Source organism: Barbus barbus (assembly GCF_936440315.1).
Source record: "Barbus barbus genome assembly, chromosome: 33".
Taxonomy (NCBI): Eukaryota; Metazoa; Chordata; class Actinopteri; order Cypriniformes; family Cyprinidae; genus Barbus; species Barbus barbus.
Window position 1 is genome coordinate 21,677,416 of NC_136761.1, and position 26,087 is coordinate 21,703,502.

General features: G+C 37.7%; 1 protein-coding gene across 1 annotated transcript in view; it reads left to right on the top strand.

The window, feature by feature from the left end:
- Positions 1 to 25,409, top strand: part of LOC306853708 (vascular endothelial growth factor receptor kdr-like) — a 44,943-nt gene extending 19,534 nt beyond the window's left edge. Inside the window, exons 12-30 of the mRNA XM_079391320.1 lie at positions 4,016 to 4,124; positions 5,421 to 5,708; positions 6,434 to 6,580; positions 6,714 to 6,839; positions 7,713 to 7,819; positions 8,213 to 8,348; positions 8,967 to 9,071; positions 12,172 to 12,285; positions 12,392 to 12,480; positions 12,570 to 12,723; positions 13,341 to 13,438; positions 13,990 to 14,112; positions 14,496 to 14,607; positions 16,620 to 16,719; positions 19,091 to 19,196; positions 20,373 to 20,494; positions 21,117 to 21,195; positions 21,304 to 21,404; positions 23,683 to 25,409. Coding sequence (XP_079247446.1) covers positions 4,016 to 4,124; positions 5,421 to 5,708; positions 6,434 to 6,580; positions 6,714 to 6,839; positions 7,713 to 7,819; positions 8,213 to 8,348; positions 8,967 to 9,071; positions 12,172 to 12,285; positions 12,392 to 12,480; positions 12,570 to 12,723; positions 13,341 to 13,438; positions 13,990 to 14,112; positions 14,496 to 14,607; positions 16,620 to 16,719; positions 19,091 to 19,196; positions 20,373 to 20,494; positions 21,117 to 21,195; positions 21,304 to 21,404; positions 23,683 to 23,860 — 2,394 coding nt within the window. The 3' untranslated portion in view covers positions 23,861 to 25,409. The remainder of the gene's footprint in view (positions 1 to 4,015; positions 4,125 to 5,420; positions 5,709 to 6,433; positions 6,581 to 6,713; positions 6,840 to 7,712; positions 7,820 to 8,212; positions 8,349 to 8,966; positions 9,072 to 12,171; positions 12,286 to 12,391; positions 12,481 to 12,569; positions 12,724 to 13,340; positions 13,439 to 13,989; positions 14,113 to 14,495; positions 14,608 to 16,619; positions 16,720 to 19,090; positions 19,197 to 20,372; positions 20,495 to 21,116; positions 21,196 to 21,303; positions 21,405 to 23,682) is intronic.
- Positions 25,410 to 26,087: the final 678 nt, after the last annotated feature.

Below are 26,087 nucleotides of genomic sequence, written 5' to 3' on the forward strand. Positions count from 1 at the left end.
TGCCTGCTCTCCCTTGTGCTAGGAGGTTCGTTCTCACTATGGAATAGGTGTAAATTTTGAGGTTAGCTGTATTTAAAGGCTTTTGTGACAAATAGATGATGCTTTGCAGGGATGAAGCGCAGCAGTCAGTGATAACAAGGCCCCATTTAACAGGGTGGGATTTATTTAGGGTGAATTCCTTTCTGTCACCTCATATACATTTTCCAGCACTGTGAATAACAGCCTGCCCTTGTGAAAAAGAAGTGCACTTAAGTGTACTTTTATAAAGTGTACTTATTGCAGAAATAATATACTTTAAAAGAACACACATAAGTGCAAATTAAGTTATTTATCGACGCTTAAATACATTGTTATTGTAATTAACTTCAAATATATCACATTTTAAAGTGATATTAAATGCAATAAGTTAAACTTTTGAGTGATTTTTTTAAACCACTTAAGTGGTACTTTTTAGTACATCTTTATATGTACTTTCATAATTGTTTCTAGTGTCTTTAAAATATGGTTAAAGTGTACTACTAATGTACTAACAAGCAATTAATGTGAACTAAAATATACTTCAATGTCATTTCAATGTACTTCAATGTTATAAATCTCTGGCAATGAAGTTGAAATTTAGTATAGGCTATTTACATTTTTTTTTTTTAAATCTCTTAATTACCTAGTTAGAATCAACACAAACACAAAATGAAAACCCACTGCATTTATTGACAAAACATTCTCTAAAACAAATCCACAAAAATGCTATTTGCTTATGCACAAGAAAAACCCAACACTATACACAGCTGCAACACTTAGAAAGAGTCTGGAGAATAATGCAAAATCACTTACATACAAAAGTACCTAATCTCGCCATCATAGAAATCATCATTCTGTATGACGTATAAGCCCGTTTCCTCATTGGGGACCTAAAAATGCCCACAAGGTGAAAATTTACTGGTATTGCTATCCTTGTGGAGTCATTTGGTCTATATATTGTATAGGATTACTAACACAAAAACACACACTTAATACAAAAAAAAATATTAAGAAAATTATCATTCGTACAACAAATGAGACCTCACTGTAAAACATTACCAAACTGTGTTAATGGTACCCTTAGTTTCACAGACAAGGCTTAAGACCAGCCGCAGACTAAAATGTAATTCTGAGCTGTTTCGACTGAAAGAAACTTCCACTGACTGATATTTAAAAATATCAGTGCCTTTGTTTTGTCTCAAGATGCACACCAGTAATGTTTTTTCTAAGGCATGTCAATGAAAATGACTTAAATGTCCTAATTGAACTATGGCCTAATCTTGGCTTGGTCTAAGCCCTGTCTGTGAAACCAGGCCATAAATTCTCAAACCTTTACTAGCACCAACATTAAACCGGACCGAACGGTTTCTTCTAAAATCTTACTCCAGCATTAGTGAATGCAAGTTTGACTAAATAAATAAAGTTCCAAATGAACATGCTGGGAAGTGCTGTTTGTCAGTGTCCCAGAAGCACTTCATCGGCAGTAAACTTCAAATGTCATGAAGCTGCACACCATCTCTCCAAGGTCTCTGTGAACGGAAATGTTCCAAAGAGGCAGGAAAGTCAGAAAAAAATTTGTTATAAAAAAGTCAGAAAAAAACATTGTTATAAAACTAGGGCCGGGACTCGATAAAAAAAATTAATCTAATTAATTAGAGGCTTTGTAATTAATTAATCGAAATTAATCGCATTTTAATCGCATATAAATATTTGACCTGAGAACAGTGAGAAGTAAGTTTTTTTTATATGGATTTTTAAATTTCCCATCCACAGGGCCAACCAAAGCGGTCTCATCAGCTTCTTTGTCCATGTTCACTGTGGTTTGTTTTTGGCTGTTTCTCAATATGCGTTCTTCAGCGATCTAGCGTCCTTGTGTTCTCGTTCTACGTCATCATTAACCGTCGAAGTTCAGTTCCAATTCTCAAGAACGCAAGTACAGAGGATGCATGAAAGTGCCCGGATATGTTCTTGAAAGTGAGGATGCATCGAGTGCAGACTTGAGAGAATCGAGCCGTTAGAAATCCCAGAAAACGCTGTGGGTGGCCGGTGTACAGAAGCCTATAAGCTTTAAAGTCGCTCTCACAAATACTTAACGGCTCTTCAAGTTGAAAGTAAACATTTATCGTTTTGTTTTGGTTAATTTTAATAAAGTTATAAGACCCGGAGAAAGTCTGCATTTTTATTGGCATATTAAAATGAATCTTAACAGTAAAACATATAACGCTGTAAAATAAAACAATACAATTATATGAAAGTAATATCTATAATAGTATGAAATGTTTTAATATGACATTTTGTAATATTTATTGTTCATTGGTCGCTGCTTATGCTGAGACTATGCGGTCAGTTAAGCAAGAACGCAGTACATCTCAGTTCTCATAAGTGTGCGTTCTGTGTTCTCGCGTCCTTCCGAGTTCGTTCTTCCAAGGAAGCTTGGCAAGACCGGTCTCCACGAGAACGCAAGTCCGTTCTTTGAACGCTAGTTGGTGCTCCAGTATAATCGGTCCGCCGAAACTCATCCAGTGAGAAACGTTCCGCGGTGCAAAAATAAGTGCGATTAAAATGCGTTAAAAAAATGTAACGCGTTATTTTTGTGTAATTAATTAATCTAAATTAACGCGTTAAAGTCCCGGCCCTATATAAAACATATCCAGTCATTATAAATGGTTCAGTTGAGTGAAAGCAATAGACACAGTTGAGGTCCAAAGTTTATATACACCTTGCAGTATCTGCAAAATGTTAATAATTCAAGCAGTAAGAGGGTAGAGAATCATTAAAATAAAATTCAATTTCTGCTCTGATGAAGCAGTTTATTCTGCAAGGTGTATGTATATCTGCATTACCTAAGAGGTGAATTACCTCAATCATCAGGGCAACATCGTAGTAGAATTCTGGGAGATGTTCCTGCAGATTTTCAGACTATGCCATCTTCACTGACACTGGGCTTTAAAAATAAATAACATTTTTACAAACATTTTTTATTCCTACTTTACAGGGAATAAAACATAACTTTATAATTTACCCAAATATAGATAAATATCCCAAAATCTATAAAAAAAACAAAGGTACCTTAAACTGCTGTCCTCTTCCTTTGGTTTATTACCTGTAAAATATATGATGGGTGGTAAGAGTCCATCTGTGATGGTTTCTTGTACGCCCAAAACAAGAAAGGTCTGTCGCAGCAACTAAAAGACAAAACAGAAAGGTCGCTCCGAATTTCTGACTACATTATCAGCATGAATAATGTGCATTCTATAATAAAATTACTTAACTCAAAATAGAGGTATGTTTATGCTGAAAAGTATGCCAATTATGCGTCTTGTTTTTCAGGTATATTTTAGTGCAGTGTGCCAATTAAAATCAGCTACATGTAAGACTAAACAGTGACATTACAACAAGTCCACAGATTTACATTAAATGAGCTCTACACCTCATTTCTGTCTGTAAAGCAGCATAATGTTGTGTACAAAAGTAATCCTAACCTTTGTAAAAAATACTTTTGCATTAAATATTACTGTTCTACATCTTTACAAACTAAAACAGACAAAAAAAATTAAATACGTGTTGTTCAGAGCCAAAGCCATGCTTCTTGCGTTTCAAATACGTCTTATAAACAGTCTGTGAACCCCAGGAAGTAAGCTGAATAACGAGTATATTGCTCCAGAAATACACCCGGAATTTCATACCTTTGATGTGACGGCCAGGAAAACAGATGTTGTTTGAAACTGAAAACAGAGCTCTGGAATCTGGTCTATTGCCAAAAATCTGCATTATTATTATGTCTACATAGGCTATTAATGAGTTCCACTTGAATGGTGACAGTATTAAGCCTGGCATTTTAAATGTGTATCAGGAAATGACATGGAACACAGGCACACCTTCTGTGCTGTATTCTATGTGCTGCATTTGGCTGCATATTGTGTTATTCCTGTTAAAAGAATATTGTGTTTTCAAATTACTGGTTTACATTCCTAATGATCTTCATCCATTTCCTTAGACTGTAAGCATTCTGATGGTGGAAACAGCTACTGTGTCAGGAATCTACTCTTGTACAGCAAAGAATGAACTTGGGAACCGGACCATGAGAATCCCTTTCTATGTCTATAGTAAGTGGACCATTTTCATTTACTGAAAGTTAAAAAAATCTATTTTTAACTATTAGTGGCAACTTGTTTCTATTGATTTGATTTAAATTTTGACAGTTTTCGTTAATTTGATTCTACCATAGTACATATCCAAACTACCAGGGTAGTACCAGGGTGCTTTTTACTAGCCAGATTTTATTTTCATATATAAAAAAATACGGTTCAACATTTTTGGCTATCCTCACACTCATAATCATGCAGTATGTTATTAATCTTCACAGAACATTTTGTATTTTTAAATGATCTTATAATATTTCACAAATTCCATCTTTGTTTTAGTCCGACTGCTAATAGACTATTAACACTGTGTTTTATTGCATAGTGAATTCTGGCTGATTTGTAACTGTACTCTGGGCAGTTAATGTGCTATTCTTATGATAAAGCAGTATTGAAACAATTTTGCAGTGAAAGGCTTGCAAATCTTTTCCCCGTTCTGCTTACATACTCTGGAATGGACTGTGGCACTGGAAAGCCAGTCTCTGTTTTTTAATGTTATATGTAGCTGACCGGGGTCACATGTGTCTCAAATGAGAAACCCGTTCACAGAGTTACATAATGAACAGTGTGTCGGCTGTCAGAGTGTTCAAAGCTGCCTAAATTAGAATGATGAGAAAAATGAGCTGGAATCAATATCAGCCGAGGCTCGGGAAGCATGAAAAATTAGAACTCTGCAATAAAAATGGAGACAGAAGATAAAATGGAAGATGTCAACAGAACAGAACAGAAAGCCCCAGAGAATATGCTGTGCTATGCAAGAGGTGAAGATGACTTTGTGCGCAGGAATGCTGGTCAAAGGGATGAAATAGTAATAACAGCTGTCTCCTCTGGTGGGACGTATATTGCTGTGAATAAACAAGCGTTTTGCTGGCTCCCTTGAGCCCTGGCCTTAGCCTGGTTCCTATTGTAATGCTTCAGGTCAGCCATCGCTGCCGCCATTCACCAACAACATGCTTCCAATTAGGAGTGATGAAACAGGAAATAACTGCAAATTTCACATTCCTGGCATGGCAGCGTACAGCTTTGTGTTTGTGGTGCAGGCCAGAGTGTGGTGATCTCTTTCAACAGTACGTTTATAGCGTAGTTTCAGGTCCCTCATGAGCCATATGTTTTCTGAGTTAGTCACGCTTTCTCTGATTGCCCATTTAAAGATTATGTATGAAAAGCACACAGTAAATGCATCATGTTGACTGACATGTTCAATGACTTTTTCTTTTCCATCCTGCTTCTTAATGTCTTATTTTGTTTTACCTTCACTAGATCAGGCACAGCCGTTTGAGATTGGACCCTCGACAGCTGTTGCAGGAGATGACGTTACATTGACCTGCAGAGGCACAAGATACCTCTACAATAGGTTGCATTGGTATGGTCCACAGGGCCACATAGTGCCCAAAGGCCAAACCACTCTTCGGATCGAGCCCTACACCATATCTTTGTCCATCAAGTTGCCCAATGTCTCTAGAAACCACACACTGGGCTATGAATGCCAGGCTTTTAACATCAACTCCAATAATGTAGTCAATACAACATCTCTTTTGACTATTAATGGTGAGTTTGAACAACCAAGAACCAAATAATTTTGTCTTTATGAAAGCATCAGCATACATCATATGATCTAATGTAAGACCCAGCTTATGTTACTAATCAGTGAGAAACAAATGGCACTGGTGCGTGAATCGCAGGAAGAGGGGTTGTTGTTGTCATACTTGCAGTTTTATGATTAGTAGAATGTATGGTTGGTTAACAATTACTGTAATTAAATGCAATACAATACAATAAATTCTAAAATATATATATATAATTATTATAGTATAATGTATAATACATTCATAATCAAATATACATTTATATAATTACATTAAATAAATATTAATATTTAGCATTAAGGGAATTAATATTTTCATGACAATAAGGCACTTCTTGTTTTCATTGCTGTCATTTAATTACTTGTACTATGCAAAAATAATTTAGATTCAAATGATTACATTTATCTATTAAATTAGTGTTATGTCTTATGCATAATATTTAATTAACACATAATTTTTTAATGCAGTAGTAAGAATGGGAGTTTGTTTTCATTAATGTAGACTTCTGAGAACTGGGATTAAAGTGTCATCAGAACAGAGCCATGATGTTGATGTGAACGATTTTGGCAGTATTCTAATAATTCACCCTTCTGCATGAATTACTTATATTGATATCTTTAATCAAATAATTTTATAGAAGTGTGGCATGTTAATGAGAAAAATGTGTAACTCTGTTGTCTGACACAGAGAGGCAAAGGCCCACACTGATGCAGAATCTGACCAATCAGGATGTGAACAGCAGCAGCACCCTGACTCTGGCCTGCTTGGCTGAGGGTGTGCCAGAACCCGTTATCAAATGGTACAAAGACAAGACTCCTGTCACAGAGGGACCAGGTGAGAAAGCACTAAATGGATTTATTTGCGGTCACAGGTGAAATCAGCTATTTTACAGTGACTTCAAATGTAGATCCTTCTATCAGAGGTCTGGGTCTGTTTTATATGTTGCATCTTTCAATAATGCTTTCAGGTATCACTCTAAAAGATGCCGTTCTGATCATTGAGAGGGTGAAGAAGGATGATGAAGGCATTTATGAATGTCTTGCCAGCAATGATAGAGGGGAAGCAAAAACCAGTGCGGCCATTACTGTAGTGGGTGAGTACCAACTCTTCACCTGCCTTTATTTCTTTATTCATCATTCATATTTTATTAACTGTGCAAATTGTCGTGTTTTAGAACTTTCACTTCCTTTGTGAAGATGATTCAAAAATCACATAAGCACCGTTTTTCCATATAGCATTGTAAATAGGACAAATGGCCAAACTTTGAATAACTATTGAATGAGAATGACAGACTGAGGCTGCCAGGAATAGCATGCAAATTCCAAACTTTTATGATGGGGGTCTAGGAGTTAAAGTCAGGGTCCTCTCACAAGGGAGTTGATCTCTTCATAGCCTTTGAGGATATTCACTAACGACCAATGAGAAATGTCTTTAAAGAAGCAGGGGGTTTAATATGAACAAAGTTCTTGACTCTGCACCCCTCAAAACCAACTGCACCGCTCATCTCAGTAGTTAAATCAGTTACACTGTACATCCTGTAAAAAAAAAAAAAAACTGGCTTGACTTGATTCAACAAACCCATGCCAAACACATTCATTCAAGGAGAGTGTGCTTTGAATTCTTTCTCCTTCCTCTGTTGGAAATCAAAATTCCTTTTGCTACATGTAGTATATGAACACTGAGTACATGATAAATGAGAACGAGTGAGCTGGATCCTATCCAGTGGAACACTGCACAAACATTGTAGATCAGATCAGACTCAAATTTAGTGCAAAGGCAGAAAGCAGCACTGCATGACAAATCCAGTTTATATATTCTGAAATGTGGTTTTGTATTTGGTACACTTGGTATGTGGTTACATGTACAAATGTTATATATAATAATAATTTCTAATATTTATTAGACAAAAGCATTGTGATGAATACAGATGGTTCTCTCATTGAAAACATACTGTTTCTGCACACAGGAGAAGACGGTAAACCAAATATTGAGGTGATCATCTTGGTGTCTACTGGAGCAGTAGCAACATTTCTTTGGATAATGCTCATTCTCTTTATCCGAAAATTAAGAAAGGTAAGGACTTGACAGTAACTATACGTGAACTGTACCTGAACTACCGTAAGATGTTTTTAAAGTTTTTGTTAAAACAATTAAAATAACTGATTCCTATTTATTTTATTTTTTAAATGCAATTTATTCCTTTGATGGCAAAGCTGTTACTCCAGTTACGTCTACTCTGAAAACTTTATCTTCTAGTGTGCACACTAATGCTTATTTAACTTACAGTGATTTGTTGTTTTATTTCTGTTACTTAGTCATGGTTTTCTGTCAAAACTCTTAATGATGTGTGTGAAATTATCTAATCAGAGCCCCTACAGTTATGCAGCTACATAGGAAGAATGACAGAACCCTGTTCTATTTTGTCTGAATATTCTGTTTTATTAACTATTTATTTATTTCTACCAGCCAAGTTCAGCAGATTTAAAGACGGGGTACCTGTCCATCATCATGGATCCCGACCAGATCCCCCTTGATGAGCAGTGTGATCGTCTGCCCTATGACAGCAACAAATGGGAGTTCCCCAGAGACCGTCTCAGGCTCGGTGAGTTCAAAGATCTTTTTCAGTCACTTTTACTAGCTAAAAATGGTAATTTTCCTCAGAGAGCAAAGCATCTGATATAAACAGGAATGGACTCAAGTCCTTCCTGATTCAAAAGTTATTTGTTCATAGCTCATTAGACTCATTAGAGATATCATGCTTCGTTTAAGTAGTAACTTTTTCACAATTTTTTATATTTTTCTATATTCAATCAGTATAGATGGCATAGCTCATATGACTTAGTTTTGGAAGAATTTCATTTAAAATGATTGATTCATATTGAAGTCTATTTCTTGTGGTACTGAACATGTAAATCTTTCTCTCTATTTCTGCTCCTTAATTGCCTTAATCCTCAGGCCTATTGTTTGAGAACAGTGGGCATCAGGGTTGTCTAAGTTTTCAAAAGCAAATATTATGCTTTTATATATCAGCAAGCTTCTGTCGTTCAGTCTTAACTGCTCCATGAATTCTCAGTGGCGGGTCAGTAAAGCAGTCCCAACCTCAGCAGGCTGTTTTAATTACAACCTCACATCTTTCCTGACAGGGCATCCTGCCTGATTTATGAGCCCCTAGGACACGGCTAGCTCATGTAGACGCTCTCTCTCTTTCTCTCTGTAACAGGTAAAACTTTGGGCCATGGAGCATTTGGAAAAGTTGTAGAGGCCTCTGCATTTGGCATAGACAAGATTTCTACTTGCAAAACGGTGGCAGTGAAAATGCTGAAAGGTAACTCCAACATGTTATGTTTTAGTGGGCTCCAAAGCCATTACAAATTTCAATTTGAAAATTTACATGATTTTTTTTTAATGACATCAGCTGCATGAACTTCAAAGTTTATGCAAAACCTTATGATAATGTTCTCCAGCATGATTTAGAGAGTGATCCAATGACCATCTTGTGCTTCAGTGGAAGAATTTTTTTTTTTTTTACACAAATTTACTTATTCGATTAGTGACCTAGAAATAGACCACCAGAGTGTTTCTTTGTTTTTGAAATTTCATCTTTGAACTTTATTTTAATTCCCAGATTTTGATTGTGGTTTCACAGTATAATGCTATCAGATCAACAGAAAAGCAGTACAAGAACAGAAAGTACTTAGTTGAATGAAATCAACATTCCTGTAAGTTTTCTCACATCACAAATTTCCTCTATTAGACAGAAATGTAAAGCCTTTTTATGGCCACATTGAATACACTGATCTAGTATATTGAATGCAAATGTAATTCAGATATTGAAAACAGACGTCCATAGTGGATCTTTTGGTATTCGTGCATGTTTCTTGAGTGCATATGAAGATAATTAGCAGCTGTTCAGGGTATTGCATTCTGCATGTGATAGTCCACAGATATAAAACCTTGGACAATAGTATATGTAAGTGAACTGAATGTGTAAATACTCACGTAGCATTTATCACTGACCCATGAACAGATGTTTCTTAGATCACACCAAACCAGAACCAGCATGCTTCGCATAATTGGTCAGTGTTTGCTATTTTATTGCTATTTCCAAAATGTCCACTGTAATACAACAATTTCAACACAGCACATTTGTGTTATGCATTCAAGTAAAACAAATAGTTTGGTCTAGTAGGACTGTATCCTCTTGTGGTTGTATTTGTTTAAACTCTGCCCGTCTGGTCAACTGTCTGCAGCGTTTGTTTAGTGATGGTGCGTTCTTGCAGAGTGATGAGCGCTGCTCTGGTGGTGGTGGTGTTTTGCCTGCTCTTGATGATGATAAATCTCTCGACTCATTAGATGTGCGTTCCCACTAGTGTTATTATATTAGTCTTGACTGATGCCTCCTTATGCACCACAGGTCACCTCTTAATAAAAAGCAGTTCCCTTCATTTAAATCCATTCTAATTATCAAATCTACTGCCTACATATATTTTATTTCTAGAGAATCATGTGGGCCTGCTAGATAAGCAGTCACTGTTTTATTACTTGCATGTTTTTTATCATACAAAACTTGAAAAAACTAAAATGCAAAGAAAAATTTGTCTGTCCCCAGTTTGACATCATGAATATTCTTCATGCTGATTTCATTCCTTCCTCTACTTTGAAACAAGGAGCACCAATATTCCTCTCAGTAAAAGTCTCTGTGAGGTGTTTTTGGTATGAATCATGTACGAATTACTGCTCAACTCTGAACATAGCGCTCCTGTGTCATTTTGATGGGTCTAAACCACAGGAAACCTTACGTGTTTAAACAACAGCCCCCCAGTCTTCTGAATTCATGACCTCAGAAGGTCACCAGGATAGTGTTCCTGACCACATATTTTCCTAGAATGATGTACATGTCACGGTGCACACAGCAGCAGACGAGGACGTAAACTCAAATAATAGTCTTTTCTGAACACATCAAGGCAGGGCAAGACAAGGCTTACAGACAGGAAACACCGGGGATAACGAGTAGACCAGACCAAATCCAAGGCTGTATCCGAAATTGCCCCCTACACCCTCAAATAGTGCACTATTTGAGGGGACAGCCGTTTTAAGTGGTGTTCGAAACCATAGTGGATGTTCTCGAGTGCACTCATTCAATCCCACAATGCACCGCAAAAACGAGTGTACAACCGATGTACACTCAACGGCTAGAGAATCCCCAGAATGCACTGCGAGAGTCGCGCGCTGAGTCAATTCCCGCGTCTCACCAGAAGATGGCGCCCGCAGCTGAACCATCCATTCATTGATTTTAGAAGCACTCGTCCACGGCGTAATACAACACAGGTACAAATTAATTGTAAATTGACTATTAGAGTTTATACATAATTTCTGTGACAGAGTTCAAGATATATCCTTCAATCTTACTATTGGAGCTGCCCGTATCAAATGATTATTTAACAGCAAGCAAACTATGCAAAAGCGGCAGTCCTTCCGGTGCACTCAGTGTCCGAATTCACTCACTCCTTTTCATTCACTCCTTCAAGTGAACTGTATGAGTGGAATAATGTAGGGAATAGTGAATGAGGGTATAGGGGGCGATTTCGGATACAGCCCAACTGAATAGTCAGGACTATAAATACACAGGTAAATCATAGATAACGAGACAAACACAGCTGGACAAGAATTAACTAATGATTACATATAACAAGGACAGGAAACAAACCAAATAAGGAACACAAGAGGCAGGAACACATGACACGCACGACAGAGGACTGACAGTACAAACTACCAAGAAACTCAAAAAGTGCTGTTTCTCTCCTTATGGCAGCTTATAACAATGTTGCCGCCAGATGTTGATCTGTCCACAATAATTTATGGCGTGCATTATTTTGTCTGTTTAAGGATCCTTTAAACACAATGACAGGCTTTGAACTTTAATTTTATACTTTCCAGTGATTTTCATGTGTGAACTTGTTTATCCTGATTATCAAAGCGCTGATCAAACTGTTTTTGGTGGCATGATTTAATTTTTTCTTTTTTATTTATAGGACAAATATAAATAATAATATATATAAAATAATACAAACTTATGTGTCTGTGTATATAGATAGAGAGAGAGAGAGAGATCAATTATTGTATCTTTATTTATATAGGCCTAGCTAAATTATATTTTTCATTTACTTCAAAACATTTTAGCATTTTAAATTTTAAGCCACAACTGTGTCAAGATATTGATAGAACATCTCATATCCATTTGAAACAACAGTAACTGAAACTCAGCCTTTTGACAGGAGACCTGAAATACAACAGCAGAGACCACCGCAACATAATCATACATTTTCCTAACATTCCAAATAAAATCTTTTCTGACCATGTAAGACATTCCATTAATTAGTTTTTTTCCTCTTATTCTCTCCTCCTCTCTCCTCTACACTCAACAGCTGGAGCTACAAATAACGAGTGGAGAGCTTTAATGTCTGAACTGAAGATTCTGATCCATATTGGTCATCATCTCAACGTAGTCAATCTGCTAGGAGCCTGCACAAAGCGTGGAGGTAAGAGGAAGCTGATGGAGAGAATTCAACCATGGCGACATGAGAAATTTGTACAATTTTTTTTACTTTTTCTCTCTTTTTTTACACTTGTTTGGTGTTCGCTCAGGTCCACTAATGATAATCGTGGAATACTGCAAGTATGGAAACCTTTCCAACTACTTGAGAAGTAAGAGGGGTGACTTTGTGGTTTACAAGGTAAGCAGAACATCTCTTGTACATTTATGCATTAGATTAACATGATGACGCATTATATTGACTGGAATGTGTGCTGATAACATCCACAGTCTCAGGACGGTAAGGCTCTGCGTTCCAGCTCCGGGTGTGATCTGAGCGAGCTCATCAAGCGCAGGTTGGAGAGCGTGGCCAGCACCGGAAGTTCAGCCAGCTCCGGCTTCATTGAAGATAAGAGCTACTGTGACTCGGAGGAAGAGGAGGAAGGTAGCGACTGAGTGTCTTCCTTCCCTTCTCCCCTCCTCCCTCTCAACCCCTGCCTCACCTCCACCCCACCCTCTCTGCTCTCAAGGCTCCGCTGATTGTTTTTCCCCCTCAATCTGATAGGTGGCTTCCTCAGGGATTCATAAATACAACTGATATTTTGTATGAGCCACTGTCACCCACTGTGCGCATAGCTTTTTCTAATTTCCTTCCCCCAGACCAGAGCTAGTCCGCTGTGGGTACATTGGGTCGTGCTGTCCCATGCTGGTTATTTCTGGTTTGATAAACTGTTTACTCAGGTGGATGATCCACCCACAGGCCCCTCACTTGAGTATCATTGACAAAGTGCACATCGCAGTCTGCATCTAAAAAAAGAAGCCACGTTTCATTGTTTCTCCCTATCGGATGTGTCTGTAGTAAACAGGAGAATTATGAAGGCAAAAATCTTACAACTTTATTAAGGGACTGAGAGAGAATCCAAACTTCACAGATTTGTAGACAGCACAGAGGGGTAGCAAAAGAGATTCTTGGAAATTCTGTTTCTTTTTTTGTCTGCCAAAACTTGCATAACATAACAATGGTTTTGATTTAACTAATAGCCTGTTACCCTTTTCTTGCAGAGCAAGAGGATTTGTATAAGAAAGTACTCACACTAGAAGACTTGATTTGCTACAGCTTTCAAGTGGCTAAAGGCATGGAGTTCTTGGCTTCAAGAAAAGTAAGAGTCTCAAGATTTAATGAAAAATATCTCTAACCCTTGTAATGAATTGTTGTATTCTTAGTTTGTTATGGGAGGCCATTTTAATACTAATTTACTTTTTAAATAATTTTTTGGCTTTTTACGGTAATAATCAATCTCTGTATTTTGGCAACACTTTCAAAACAGTTTTGTCTAAAACTCCAGAATATGAAAACCCAAATTACTTTATTGATCCAACACACTCATTCACACACATCCAACAGATGAGATTAATTGCCACATACTAAAGATGCGGTTTAGCATATGTGGTTTAATCTCACCTCAGGTCAGAGTTTCCCTGATGGCAGTTCCATATGTTTTACATTATCACAGCTTTCCCTCATGTGCTTCATCTGACAGCATAATGCCACACATGGTTCAAATAAGACACAAAACGCATCTTCACTACAGTCCCTTTCCCTGGTCAAGACACTGAGAGTAGAAAGAACATACAGTTATATCCTGCTATTACAATAAACTGAAGTATGGTAGAGCATAATGTAATAGGATCTCTCTTTTACTTCTCCAAGTGTATTCACCGTGATCTGGCCGCACGTAACATCCTGTTGTCTGAAAACAACGTTGTGAAGATTTGCGATTTTGGACTTGCAAGAGATGTATACAAGGACCCAGACTATGTCCGCAAAGGAGACGTAAGTGTGGAAGATTATCCACTTGCTTCATGTTGCAGTTAGGCTGTATAAGGCACACAATGTTTCAAAACTACTTAGTGTGATGGACGCAAATGATAATGGTCCAAAAACCACTGACACTGTGAATGTTCATCTGGAAAAAGATCAAATGTTTCTGTTAATGCCAAGAGTCTTTGGCGTGCTGTTAGTCATTTTTATAAGCCCTGATAATATTATTCTGGTCAAAGGATGTTTTCTTGTGGTCAAGTATGAGCCAAGATGTCATACAGATTGTATTATCAAACAGACAGCAGTTTATAAGCTACATGTTGTTGAATGTAAATTAATATTGGAAGTTGTTCCTTAACAGGTGAGAGTAACATGGTCCACTTATCTTTTTATAGGCCAGACTTCCCTTAAAGTGGATGGCTCCAGAGGCGATATTTGACAAGATCTATACCACTCAGAGTGACGTGTGGTCTTTTGGAGTGCTTATGTGGGAGATCTTCTCTCTTGGTAAATATCATCGCTGTCCTAACAGCGTAACTCACATTTACTTTATTCACCTATTCATTGGAGACACACACAGCACTGTTGCAACAGTTCAGGAACTTGTAGCAATTAAAAGATTTTAAAACACTCTCTAATGTTTTATTTTATTTTGACAGTTATCACACACAATCTTGATTCAATATTTTGGGGAGATTCGATTATGAAACGATCAAAGAATAATTTCAAGCTTTTATGATTTCAGGCGTTCAGTTCTTGGAACAATGTTTTCTGCTCTGAGGTTTTCCATGAAACAAAGTGTCGGCTTTTCCTTCCTTTCTTCTATAGAGACGTCTCTTAGACTTTTGTTTGTTTGCTTTACTGGTTCAGTGCATTTTACACCAAAGCAAAAGGCCCAGACAGGATTCAGCACATTTAAACACATGAAGTGGGAAGGCAACTCAGCACATGCTGTGCTCCATCCAAATAGAAATAAAACGAACTCGAGGGTCCTCAATCAAAGACACCTGGTACAAACCAGGCTGCTCATGAGGTACCCTGTGCTATCAACCTCCTCCAGATGTGGAGGGCTATAACTGTCAGCTGCTGTTAAATTTTCCTTTGGGAACAAAAAGGATTGCATTGTCAGCTTGGAAAAAATAAAAAATAAATTAATTCCACTAGTGCAATCTGTGAACTTCAACAGTGTAGAGGTCGTAAAACAGGAGAATCATCTTCCATTTGATCAGGTTTCATTCCCAACTGGAAATGTAAACCCACAGTTACCAGGCAGCATTTAATGTAAATGTCTGCCCCCCTCCGTAAATGTACTACAACTTTTAATGGTGTATTGTACAGTGTCGCAAAGGCTCTGAGCAAACAACTTTAATGTCACTATTCATATATGTATGTATGTATGTATGTGTGTGTGTGTGTGTATATATATATATATATATATATATATATATATATTGACAAGTTGTAAGTTAGTTTGATAAAGACTCTTTTTTTATATATATATAGATTTTTTAGATAACACAATGCAAGGTTTTTCACAATACAAAGCAACCACTAAATTGTATATTTAAATCCCTAAAATTCTACATTAGTAATGTGGTTTCAGACTTTTGAATATAAATGTGTTTTTAAAGATTTGCCTGGTAAATGCATAACGAATAAACCAGAAACAACAGTTAAATTCCCCCAAATCTACATTAACACTAGGTGCAATGAACTCTGTGGGAAAATAGTAGGCCGTCATTTTGTCAATAAAGCAACACTTATAGGAAAACACAATATAAATAATCCATTATCAGTGATACAGAAGGAATAGGATCTTAACTGATGACTCTGAGCTGTCACAACCACTGGGCTGCACTGATTTAAGTTGTTGTCAAATAGACTAACACGAAAAGTTTAGAAAAATTATTATTGCTACTTGATAGTGTCCATGGGAGAAACGTTTGCACCCAAAGTACACTCTCATGTTTTGTGTTGTGGAATTGAATTTCTTGTCCCTGTTTTTCTAGGCACTCCACATCTAGAGCACTCTATTCCCAAAGTTGCAGGAGATTTCAAGCGCTGTTAATGTATTTGTTTTTAATGACTACCTAATCTATGTCAGAAGGGGGTTTAGATCATAGTTTAATGAAAGATTGACCTTTTCCAAGATTCATTGTTATGATCTGCATATTTTAGTGGTTATCAGATATTATTAAAAGGATTTCACTCAAGTAAATGAAAATATTATTTCATGAATCATGGTTTTTGCAAGTGTGCAGCAAAGCCTCAACAGTCTGCAATTTCACGCTGTCTTAATAATTTAGTGTTTCTGGAGAAAACAGCTTTGCGTAGAGTTTCCAAGTTCAGTCAAATCGGCCCTGCTGATGCTGATAGTGCAGAGGTCTTTCCATTGATCTCTCTGTGCTCCCAACCCACTTCACAGTTTAGTGAGTTTCTTGTCAGGCCCTTTGAAGTGGCCAGAGCTCTATTTCATGGAAAAGTCTTGATAACCCCATTATTCTCTTTCTTCTCCCCAGGTGCCTCCCCTTACCCTGGCTTACACATTGATGAGGAATTCTGCTGCCGACTGAAGGAGGGCACCAGGATGAAAGCTCCTGAATACTCCTCCTCAGAAATGTAAGAGTTGCTCTGCTTGTGTCACCAATGTCAGGCAGTCCTGATTTGAAAGCTCTTTGTCAACTATACATACAATTGTTGTGTAACAATTGTCATATTGAGTACTGAGTGTTTTTATAAGTACTTTTTGAAGCTTTATTGGCACAAATTATATATTTTTGTTGTGAGAAATAGGTTAGATAATATGTTAATATGTTAGATAAACTATTATATAACACAAAATTAATCTAGTATAAACACATTTTATATGTTATATTTGCATGCCTGTTACCTATTCTAGAACATTTATTTTTTAAAAATGTCTCTAAGTACGTTCTGTCTGTGTGATCCCAGGACTTTTAAACAAACTTGAAGTGAGCGCAAAACAAGCCTCACCTCTCTCTGTAACCCCCTACAAAACTCTTTAGGGTTATTAGCTGAAATCTGCACTCTGGGGAAAGAAACTCTTCTCCTATCGATACAGTTGAAACGAGCAGAAATATCTAATTTCATTGCTTTGACACAAGACTGAATCCTTAAATGGAAACAGATCAATTATTCACTGAGTAAAAGAAAAGGAGCAGCTTCTGATTGGCAGCTAGTTTATAGTGCAGTTGATGTGTGCTAGGGATCCATTACTAACTTACACCAATGCAGCTGAAACTCAAGCTCACATTAAAGGCTTCGGTCTACCTAAGCAGCAAGGGGTGGCCAAACACAGTGGCAGGGCCCCTGGGCATCAGACAGGAAAACCCACCAGAGAGATACTTCCATTGTGGTTAGAGAGCAAGCCAAACCAAACTGTGAAAGTTTTCAGATGTAACAAGATATGAGAGAAGAGGTATCAGTTTTAAATATGGAAAGGAAGTGAAGCGGACAACTTCAGATTAGTACTGCTGTCAAAGAAGTGCTCTACTCAATCTTCATTTTGAAACTATGGGCTAGTTCAGGATGGTAATTTTTTATATCTGATATTCTGTAACTGTATCATACCCACTTATAAACCTGAACAGAGCACTTATGTTTAAAATATAGCACGTAATGCGAGTTGTCTCACATTTGCAATCACACACGCCAACTGAACATAACAAGAGGTCGTGAAAGATGGTGATTGGAGATGACCTACCAAATGCAGTCCAGACCTCAGACCTGAATTGAATTCGACCCTCATAATTACAGCCTTTCTGATGCCAAGTCCTCAAATCCCAAAAGTCTTTCCACTCAGCTTCAAAGAAATGGTCAACTAGCATTGCAGATAAGGGTCAATTTAATATACTGTATCACCTTTCGCACTGATAACACTGTTCTTCAAGAGAGCAGAGATGCTGATCAAGTTATGTGCTGGCCTCAAGGTTAAACACTGACCAAACTTTTTTTTAAGTTTAAACTTTTGTTGTAAGCGATGAGAAGAAAGCAGCTCAGAAATCAAAAATAGAATCATCTGTCTAGACTGATTCACCAATTTAATGATGAACTGGTTCCCACTGTCCCACAGGCTCATAACTATTCAATACACTGAACTAAACGCTATTGGCTGTCATTAATGTATTTTCCATTAACATTTCCATAAGTGTGAGCACAACTTGAGAGGATATAGAACATCTTGGTGTATCGCTGATTTTAGAGGAACCACCATTTGCCATTTTTCTGAACTTCCTGTTAGTTTAAGGAGTCGCTCCATCTGGATTCATTAAAATAACCATTTTACAGTCCTGCTTCCTCCTGCTAATCTCCTACACAGCCCACGAGAAGAATACCTCCTCTCTGATCACTACCTAATTCAAACCCAGATATATTAGTTGATTTAGTGTAAGGAAGTAATGAGTCATCAACTAGTACAGTCATTTTTCCATACTCCAAATTGCCCAATGTTGTGCTAATCAGACAGGATCAGAGAGTTTCATGGGTAACAGGCTTTATTTATATAAGGACCTGTGAGTGCAACACCGTAGTATAAACAGGATACAGCTCAATCATCGCCAGTGATCATTTACTCAAATGCCTAGTCGGTGCATTGACGCCCCAGTGTTTCACAACTGAAACTTAGCCTTCAGATAAACTTAACCATTATAGGCCACTGCAAAATCAAATAAAGGACCCTAGACGTCCCTTGTGGAAAGAGATGCTGACAGCTTGGGTTAAACCGGAGGAAGTTCCTCTCAACACAAACTCTCACCCTGAGAACAGTGCAATGAAAACACTCAGCCTCACTCCTTGTGTCACGCACTGAATGTAATTGATGACTGTAAATAATTGGATAAACCGGATTTGCAGACTAACCTAGAGGTCAAGGCAAAGGGTGTAATTCATGAGGGTTTGTGTAGCTGCTGAAGAATTGCAATTTATGATTTTGGTGTATTTTCAAAGGACATGTGCCTGTGTCTCTCCATAGATATCAAACCATGTTAGACTGCTGGCATGGAGAACCATCCAAGAGGCCCACTTTCACAGAGCTGGTAGAGAGGCTTGGAGACCTGCTACAAGCTAGTGTGCAGCAGGTAAGAGAGTCTCATGCACTTCTTTACATTGCATGGTTTTCCCACAGACTTTATTTAAATGTGGTTTTGCAGTGGTCAGAGTTGTAAACAAGTAATTTATGGGAAAAGAGATGCACTGCCAAATTGCACATTGCACTGCCATTACACATTACACGCAAAACCATGTTAGACTGTCACTGCAAACTGTGTTTAACAACTAGTCGTAGATGAAAGGTGAATATTTTATGAATTTGATGAATGGAAAGTGAGTTTGGAGTGACTGTAAAGGAATGGTAAGACAAGCAAAGTCAACTCATGAAGAAAAATACATGTGTACACTACCAAGTTTTTGGCAAGATTTTTTTTGTTTTTGGCTCACAAAGACTGCATTTATTTGATCAAAAATACAGTAAAAACATTAATATTGTGAAATATTATTACAATTTTAAATAACTGTTTTCTATTTGAATATATTTTAGTAGGAATAACAGTCATTTTTCCTGTCATCACTGAATTTTCACATCATCCTTCAGTGTACTTCAGTGTCACATGATCCTTCAGAAATCATTCTAATGCACAGCTTCATATTTTACTTTTTGATGAATTCTTTGATGGATTCTTTTTTGGAAACAGAAATCTTTTGTAGCATTTTAAATGTATTCATTCAATTTAATGCATCCCTGCTGAAAAAAAATGAATTTCTTTAAAAAAAAAAAAACATCACTCCAAATGTTTGAATTGTAGGGTATGTTATAGCAAATGCAGGCATAGACATAAAAATATGCATACACAAATCCTGTTTTCTCAATTACAAAGATATCCAAAGATGAACATTTGATGCCACAATATGTTCTGATAAATCTTTCTTAGTTCAAGAAGAAAGTAAGGAATCAGATTTATAATATGGCTTGAAGAGAAGATATGTCCTCAGTAAAAGACTACACTACACAGCATAGAGATTAAAACATATTCCAAGCCATCTGAATTGAAAGCCATCCAAACTCCCTCTTTCTCACATAAGGAATCAAGCTTAGTGTACTGCCTGGACTGCCCCTAATAACACCGTCTCCATAAAACATATTCACACATTCCCTTGCAGATTTATGTACAGATTTCTCCAGAATCCTATAAAACTATATGCAGGGTGATGTCACAGTGTAAAATGAGCTGAATGTTTAAACACCTTGTCTCTCTTAGGAGGGAAAACACTACATCCCAATCAACACAGCCCTGTTGACCAAAGTAGACCCCTCAAACCTGAGCCCCACAGAGGAGACCTCCACCAGACCTGTCTCTCTTAGAGACTCCGGAACGGCTTGGTAAGATAGCTTTATCTAATCCATTTAACGAATATATGCTAAGACTAGTTTTTGTAATTCAGTTGTTATGAATCACTCAGAATAACAATATTCACGAGGACTATTTTAGAAATCTGTTTTTTGTAGATAAAGTTCTACCATCTATTTTCCTGTTTCAAACATGCACTACACTTCATCCCAACAGCTTTGAATGCTTGAATGGTTTAAAAGTGAAGGAAAGCACTAATTGGTTCTTGATAAGAAATGGTCCTCATAGGCCCCTCAAGGAATTTCCTCTCTTGCCACAAATGCAGTTTCAGGATTTATGCCTACTTAAGATAATATTTATCCAACCCTTGTGTTTCCATTGGTCCTTCAAGTATATTTGTAGAGAATAGTATCGAAATACTGCAGTCCCTGTTATCCCTTAAGCTGAATTTAAAAGATATCGCTTTACCCTGCTGCGCAAAATTGAATAAAAAATATTTCATCCAACACAGTGTTGAACTTTTACTTGGAAACTGTGATACCGAACACATCCCTCTCACTGTAATGTGTTTTGTGTATTTGTTCGGACCTGCCAGACGTGATGTAATGAGAAACCTTCCACACTGATCTGATATGGAGTATTTGATGCTTTCAGGAACTTCAAGATCCGCCCAGCGAGTGTGAAGACCTTTGATGAAGTAATCATGGAGAATGGAACCAACAAGATCCACGAGGTGAAGAGCTGTTTTTTCATACTCCCTCCTTCATAAGAAAAGGCACATTATGAAATAATGCAAATATATTGTATATATTGTGGTTAAATCATGTTTGGTTGTTCACAGGGAGGCCAGTCAGACAGCGGAATAGGTCTATCTTCAGACGACCTGAAGACACTGAAGCGCCTGGAGTCGCTGGCCAGACCCCGGAGTTTCATGGCCCGAGCGTGAGTATAGTACATTCACTCCTATTTAGACTTTTTGCCTGGACCACAGGAATGGGTAGGTCTGCCGGCGTATGCCCTGGAGACCTTCCCACTGGGCTGGAATGTAGATGCCACAATTGTCATACAGTTTCTCCCCCTCCATCTCCACACGACTCCAGCCACTACCCCTTTTCTTTGAGAGACGTGCCTGCGCGAGAGTCTCTCAGACAATGGCACAGTGGAGAGATATTGCCTAAGGTGACAATCTCAACAACAGCCAGACAACAAAAGCAGAGCTGGGCGTGTGACTTGTGAAAGCTGGCTGTAAGGTCTGGTGACTAGCATCTTTGTTTGTACCGCCTGGGTCGTAATAGCCTCTGACTCCATCGCCGAAACATGCTACAGATATGGCACATGGCCATCTCGTACAATTACATGCCTTTATCTTATTTAGGAAGTATTTGAGAGAATGAGTTTTAATACTGTTAGTGATTACAATATATTCCATTTAGGGTTCTATTATTTTTGCTACAGAATGTAAGCTGTGAATACAACTTAAATATATTGAATGCTTAATAAAAAATTAAGATGATCTCCTTAAAAACATAGTCAGTTCTTGCCTGAGACCAGCCTAATAATTTATTAACCACAGACTAAAGTGTGCTGGGGTCTGAGACATCATTACTTGTTCATAAATGAGCCCCAGGGCAAATGGCGCTAAAACTAAAGTGAAGGTGGCCTTTTAAGTTATTAATGGCAGGCCATTGGGCTGGATTAGCCTTGGTTTTGTTAAAGCGTTTGAGATCTGAGATGGCATTTATGGTCTTTCAGTGCAGCAAAGGCCAGGGTTAATCTACAAAGGTTATCCTCTAAATTGCATTCAAGGCCTTGTGGACTATACGGCATCCTAATATTTGAGGGCAGCGGTTTGGACCACCAATTGCAGCTAGACAAATAGTGATAATCTCTTACTGATTGGAGGTTTATGACTCCAAAGTGGTTAACTGACTAATCATGGTCATGCTGTTTAAAAGTGTTCAGTCTAAATATGTGATTGGCATTAGATAAAGGGAGCTCAGTGCAACCACAGTGCCAGGGCTACATTATACAATCTTTATCTATAAAAGGATCTTATTTTACGATCTTATTTTTTATTCTTGTAAAAAAAAACAACAACTACCACCCCAGTTTGGGATCAGCACAATTTAAAAGAAATTAATACTTTAATTCAGCAAAGAAGCATTAACCTGCTGAAAAGTGACCGTAAAAACATTTACATTTACATAAAAAGGAGTATGGAAAATCTGCAAAATCCAATAAATGAATACATTAATAAATAAATAAATAATTATTGAAAAAAAATGTTCAGCAGTAGTGTATAGATCAAGTATTTTTTGAAGTAAAGATGTCATTATCAAAAAATAATCCCCGACATGGAGCAATTACTTTATAAGAAAGAAATTGTCCACTGCAGTGTATAAATATGACTGTGAGTCCTCAGCATGATACAAAAGAGACATGAAAGCAGCGCTAAACATCTGACCGCTGAATGCTGCGATCAACCAATCAGGTTCAAGTGTTACAGAGAGCTGTGTAACAAGTTTTAATAACACCACACCACACTTCCACCATTTTTAAATTCCTCTACTGCTATGATTGATGAGTCAAGTTTGATTACAAATGAACGTAGTCAACAGGTTTTGATTAAAAACACTCTGTCTGGCCTCTGTCAGCACTCCCCCGACTTTCCATGTCTAGTGCCCTCCTCATCCCAACCCGATATGATGAAAAGCTGGACACAGCCTGCAACCAGCTGGCAAATCCATGCACAAGTTGCCATGGTCACAGGCATGGGAAAAAATAGCCACTCAGAGCATGTAGAGAATGATGTATATATTGTAAAGAGGCGGCCCCTGCCGAGGACACACTCAATCACTGTCACCTTTGACCTTCTACTGCTTTACTGCTACGTCCAAGATTCTCCCTCCACATTGTGCCTCTGGATTCCACCTGGTACTCCCACAATTAGTATGCGCATATGTGAAGTGCTTTGCACTGACAGCTCTGCTTCACACTGTGTACAAACCCCAATACATGCCATTTCGCATATAGGCATTTACTGCAAATTATCGCCCCTTGAGAGACTATAGACTAAAAGCAAAGCGAACTCACAGACTCCCTCCAGGTTGTCTGACCCGTTGACCCCAGATGAAGAGTTATAGCAACACACAGAGCAAAGTACAGCAGAATAATTCTATTTCAGTTGGAATTCATTCAAATTGGTTTGCTTCTTCCACAGGATGAAGAGCAAAAGTAAGGAGTCAGTTCTGCTGGAAGGCGAGAAGGAGAAATACCCACCGCTTGTTCCCTCACTGGACTTGAGTCTGGAAGACTCCTCTCTCGACCCAGAGCTGGAATGTCATAGCCCACCTCCAGACTATAATTATGTGGTCCGTTACTCCACACCGCCCGTCTGAGTTCATCTGCACTCCTTAGCCGCCAGAAGTCTCACCCAGTTTTGGAGAACTGATTGGTTGGGTCCATTTTGTCTCTGCACATTAGATCTCGTTTATTTTCCACCACTTTTTTCCACTTTATCTTGTACTGGACTGGTCATTCAGAGTTTCACGTTTTCTCTTTCTGTGCACTTTTCAAGGTAGTGTGTGAGTACAGTGGGCTGCCACTCATATCATTGTGGCAGTCTGACATACAAATGGACCACCTCAGGTATTCCTGCAGTCTACTGTGAACACGACTAGCACATTTTATTACAATAACGGCACTGTTTTTCCCAGCGAAATAGCATTTTTCATACAGAACGGTGGCGAATTATGAAATCATTTGTTCAGTGGTTAGAACGAGAGGACAAAGCCAATTCTTATTTTATTTCTAGATAAATATTTTATTGTAATGAAAACTGGAATTTTGGTTATATGGTATTTTATTTTTATTTTGCTAAAATTATTTCGGAGCTCACTAAAGCTCTCTTTTTTTTTTTTAGGAAAATATTTTTCTTTAGAATAAATTTCACTCATATTTTACTCTGTCAGACGCAAATGTCAAACAAAGACCACAGATCATGAATAATTGAATGTGCGGTCTAAAATTCCTTCCCAGAACTCAATCTGAAATTGCAGGACACATTGATTATCAACACTACGAACGCACATTGTATTTCCAGGTTCTGTTGCTTCAGTCTGAGGGACGTTTTCCTGAGTCTTGCTCAATGAAGCTAAAATGAATCACTTTTGTTCTTGCATAAAGTATTTTTTATCATCATAGCTTTTAATCTGGATCATTTTAAAGAAATTATTCAAGCTTAATGTCTTACACATGTCAGGACTCAGTTATCATTCAGTCTATCACTGTGAAAAAGGGTTCTAAAGCCGTAACAAGTAAATTATTCATGCACATTTAATAGACCACAATAAAATGGCCTTGCTCTGTTCAACAATAGTTACACTGCCTTGTGTACTTTTCATATTTATGTTGTTTACACTACTGTATACATAACAGCACGTAATATGTTGAGCAGCTATTAACCAGAGGAACGTATTCTGTTACTGATTCAGTAGTCTTTCGTGCTAAAATACTACTAAAGCTTGCAGGGCAGGCTATAATATTGTCAACAGGCTGGTCACTACATAAATGGTTCAATAATCACAGTAAAAGCATGTGCACACCTGTATGTGCTATCAGTATTAACTCCTTAACATGATGGAATGGGTTGGAAATCATTGCATTGGTTAAATCAGATTATATATTGACAGTTGTAAAAGCAGTTAGGCCCATTATTGCTAATTATTGTTTTAAGTCCAAGTACTACATTCATAGTTGATGGACTGTCTTCCAAATAATGAAATGTATATACTGCCAAATGATGCTTTCAATAATGTTATTTTGACTGACTGGTATTTGTGAAGTAATATTGTATGCACTGATATTTTCTACATATATTGTTTTGTATTATAATTGTATTTTAACATTAACCAAGCATAAATAAAGATCTATATATTTATACATAGCATCTTTTCAGAGTCATGATTGCATTTGTACTAGTACATAACAATGACAATGGTTTGCCTGTCAAGTACTGCATTAATCTGCCTATAGGATGATTTCTGACAACTCTTAAGAGTATACATAAGGTTAGGCTGACTATTATAAGATTCTTGGTGGAGATGGTTAGGCTGTGTGTCATCTGTGCGCTCTTCCTCCTGCTCCTTGGTTGCAGAGACACATTTCCTGAACGGGGTGAGGTGACGGCAGTCTGTCTGTCACCAGGACAATACCTCTGTGAGCAAGAAAAGGAAGGGCTTCTCCATCATTCCCATCACAACAGAGCTCCAAACACAAAACTTCCCAAGGGCCAACAGTGCCCCCCAGCTTTGACGCTAAAACGCTAAAGGTGAAAAAGGTGCATATTGTTGCCGTTTCTGCTTGTCATATAAAAGATAAACAGGGTTTGCTTTGTAAAAGTTCACTTGACTTATTGAGGATTGGCGGTGTGTTATTGGCTTGTTATGAAGGTTGTGAGACATGTAAACTGATTCAGGAATATGAGCTATAAACAAACAAGGGAAGGATGTTGGGAGGGTTAGGGTTCATCATATTCTGGCTACAAGAGCAAATGTAGCATTCACGCACACTTCATATTTTTCCAAGCTCACAGGAAGTACATACAGTCTCCGAGCTCTGCAGCTA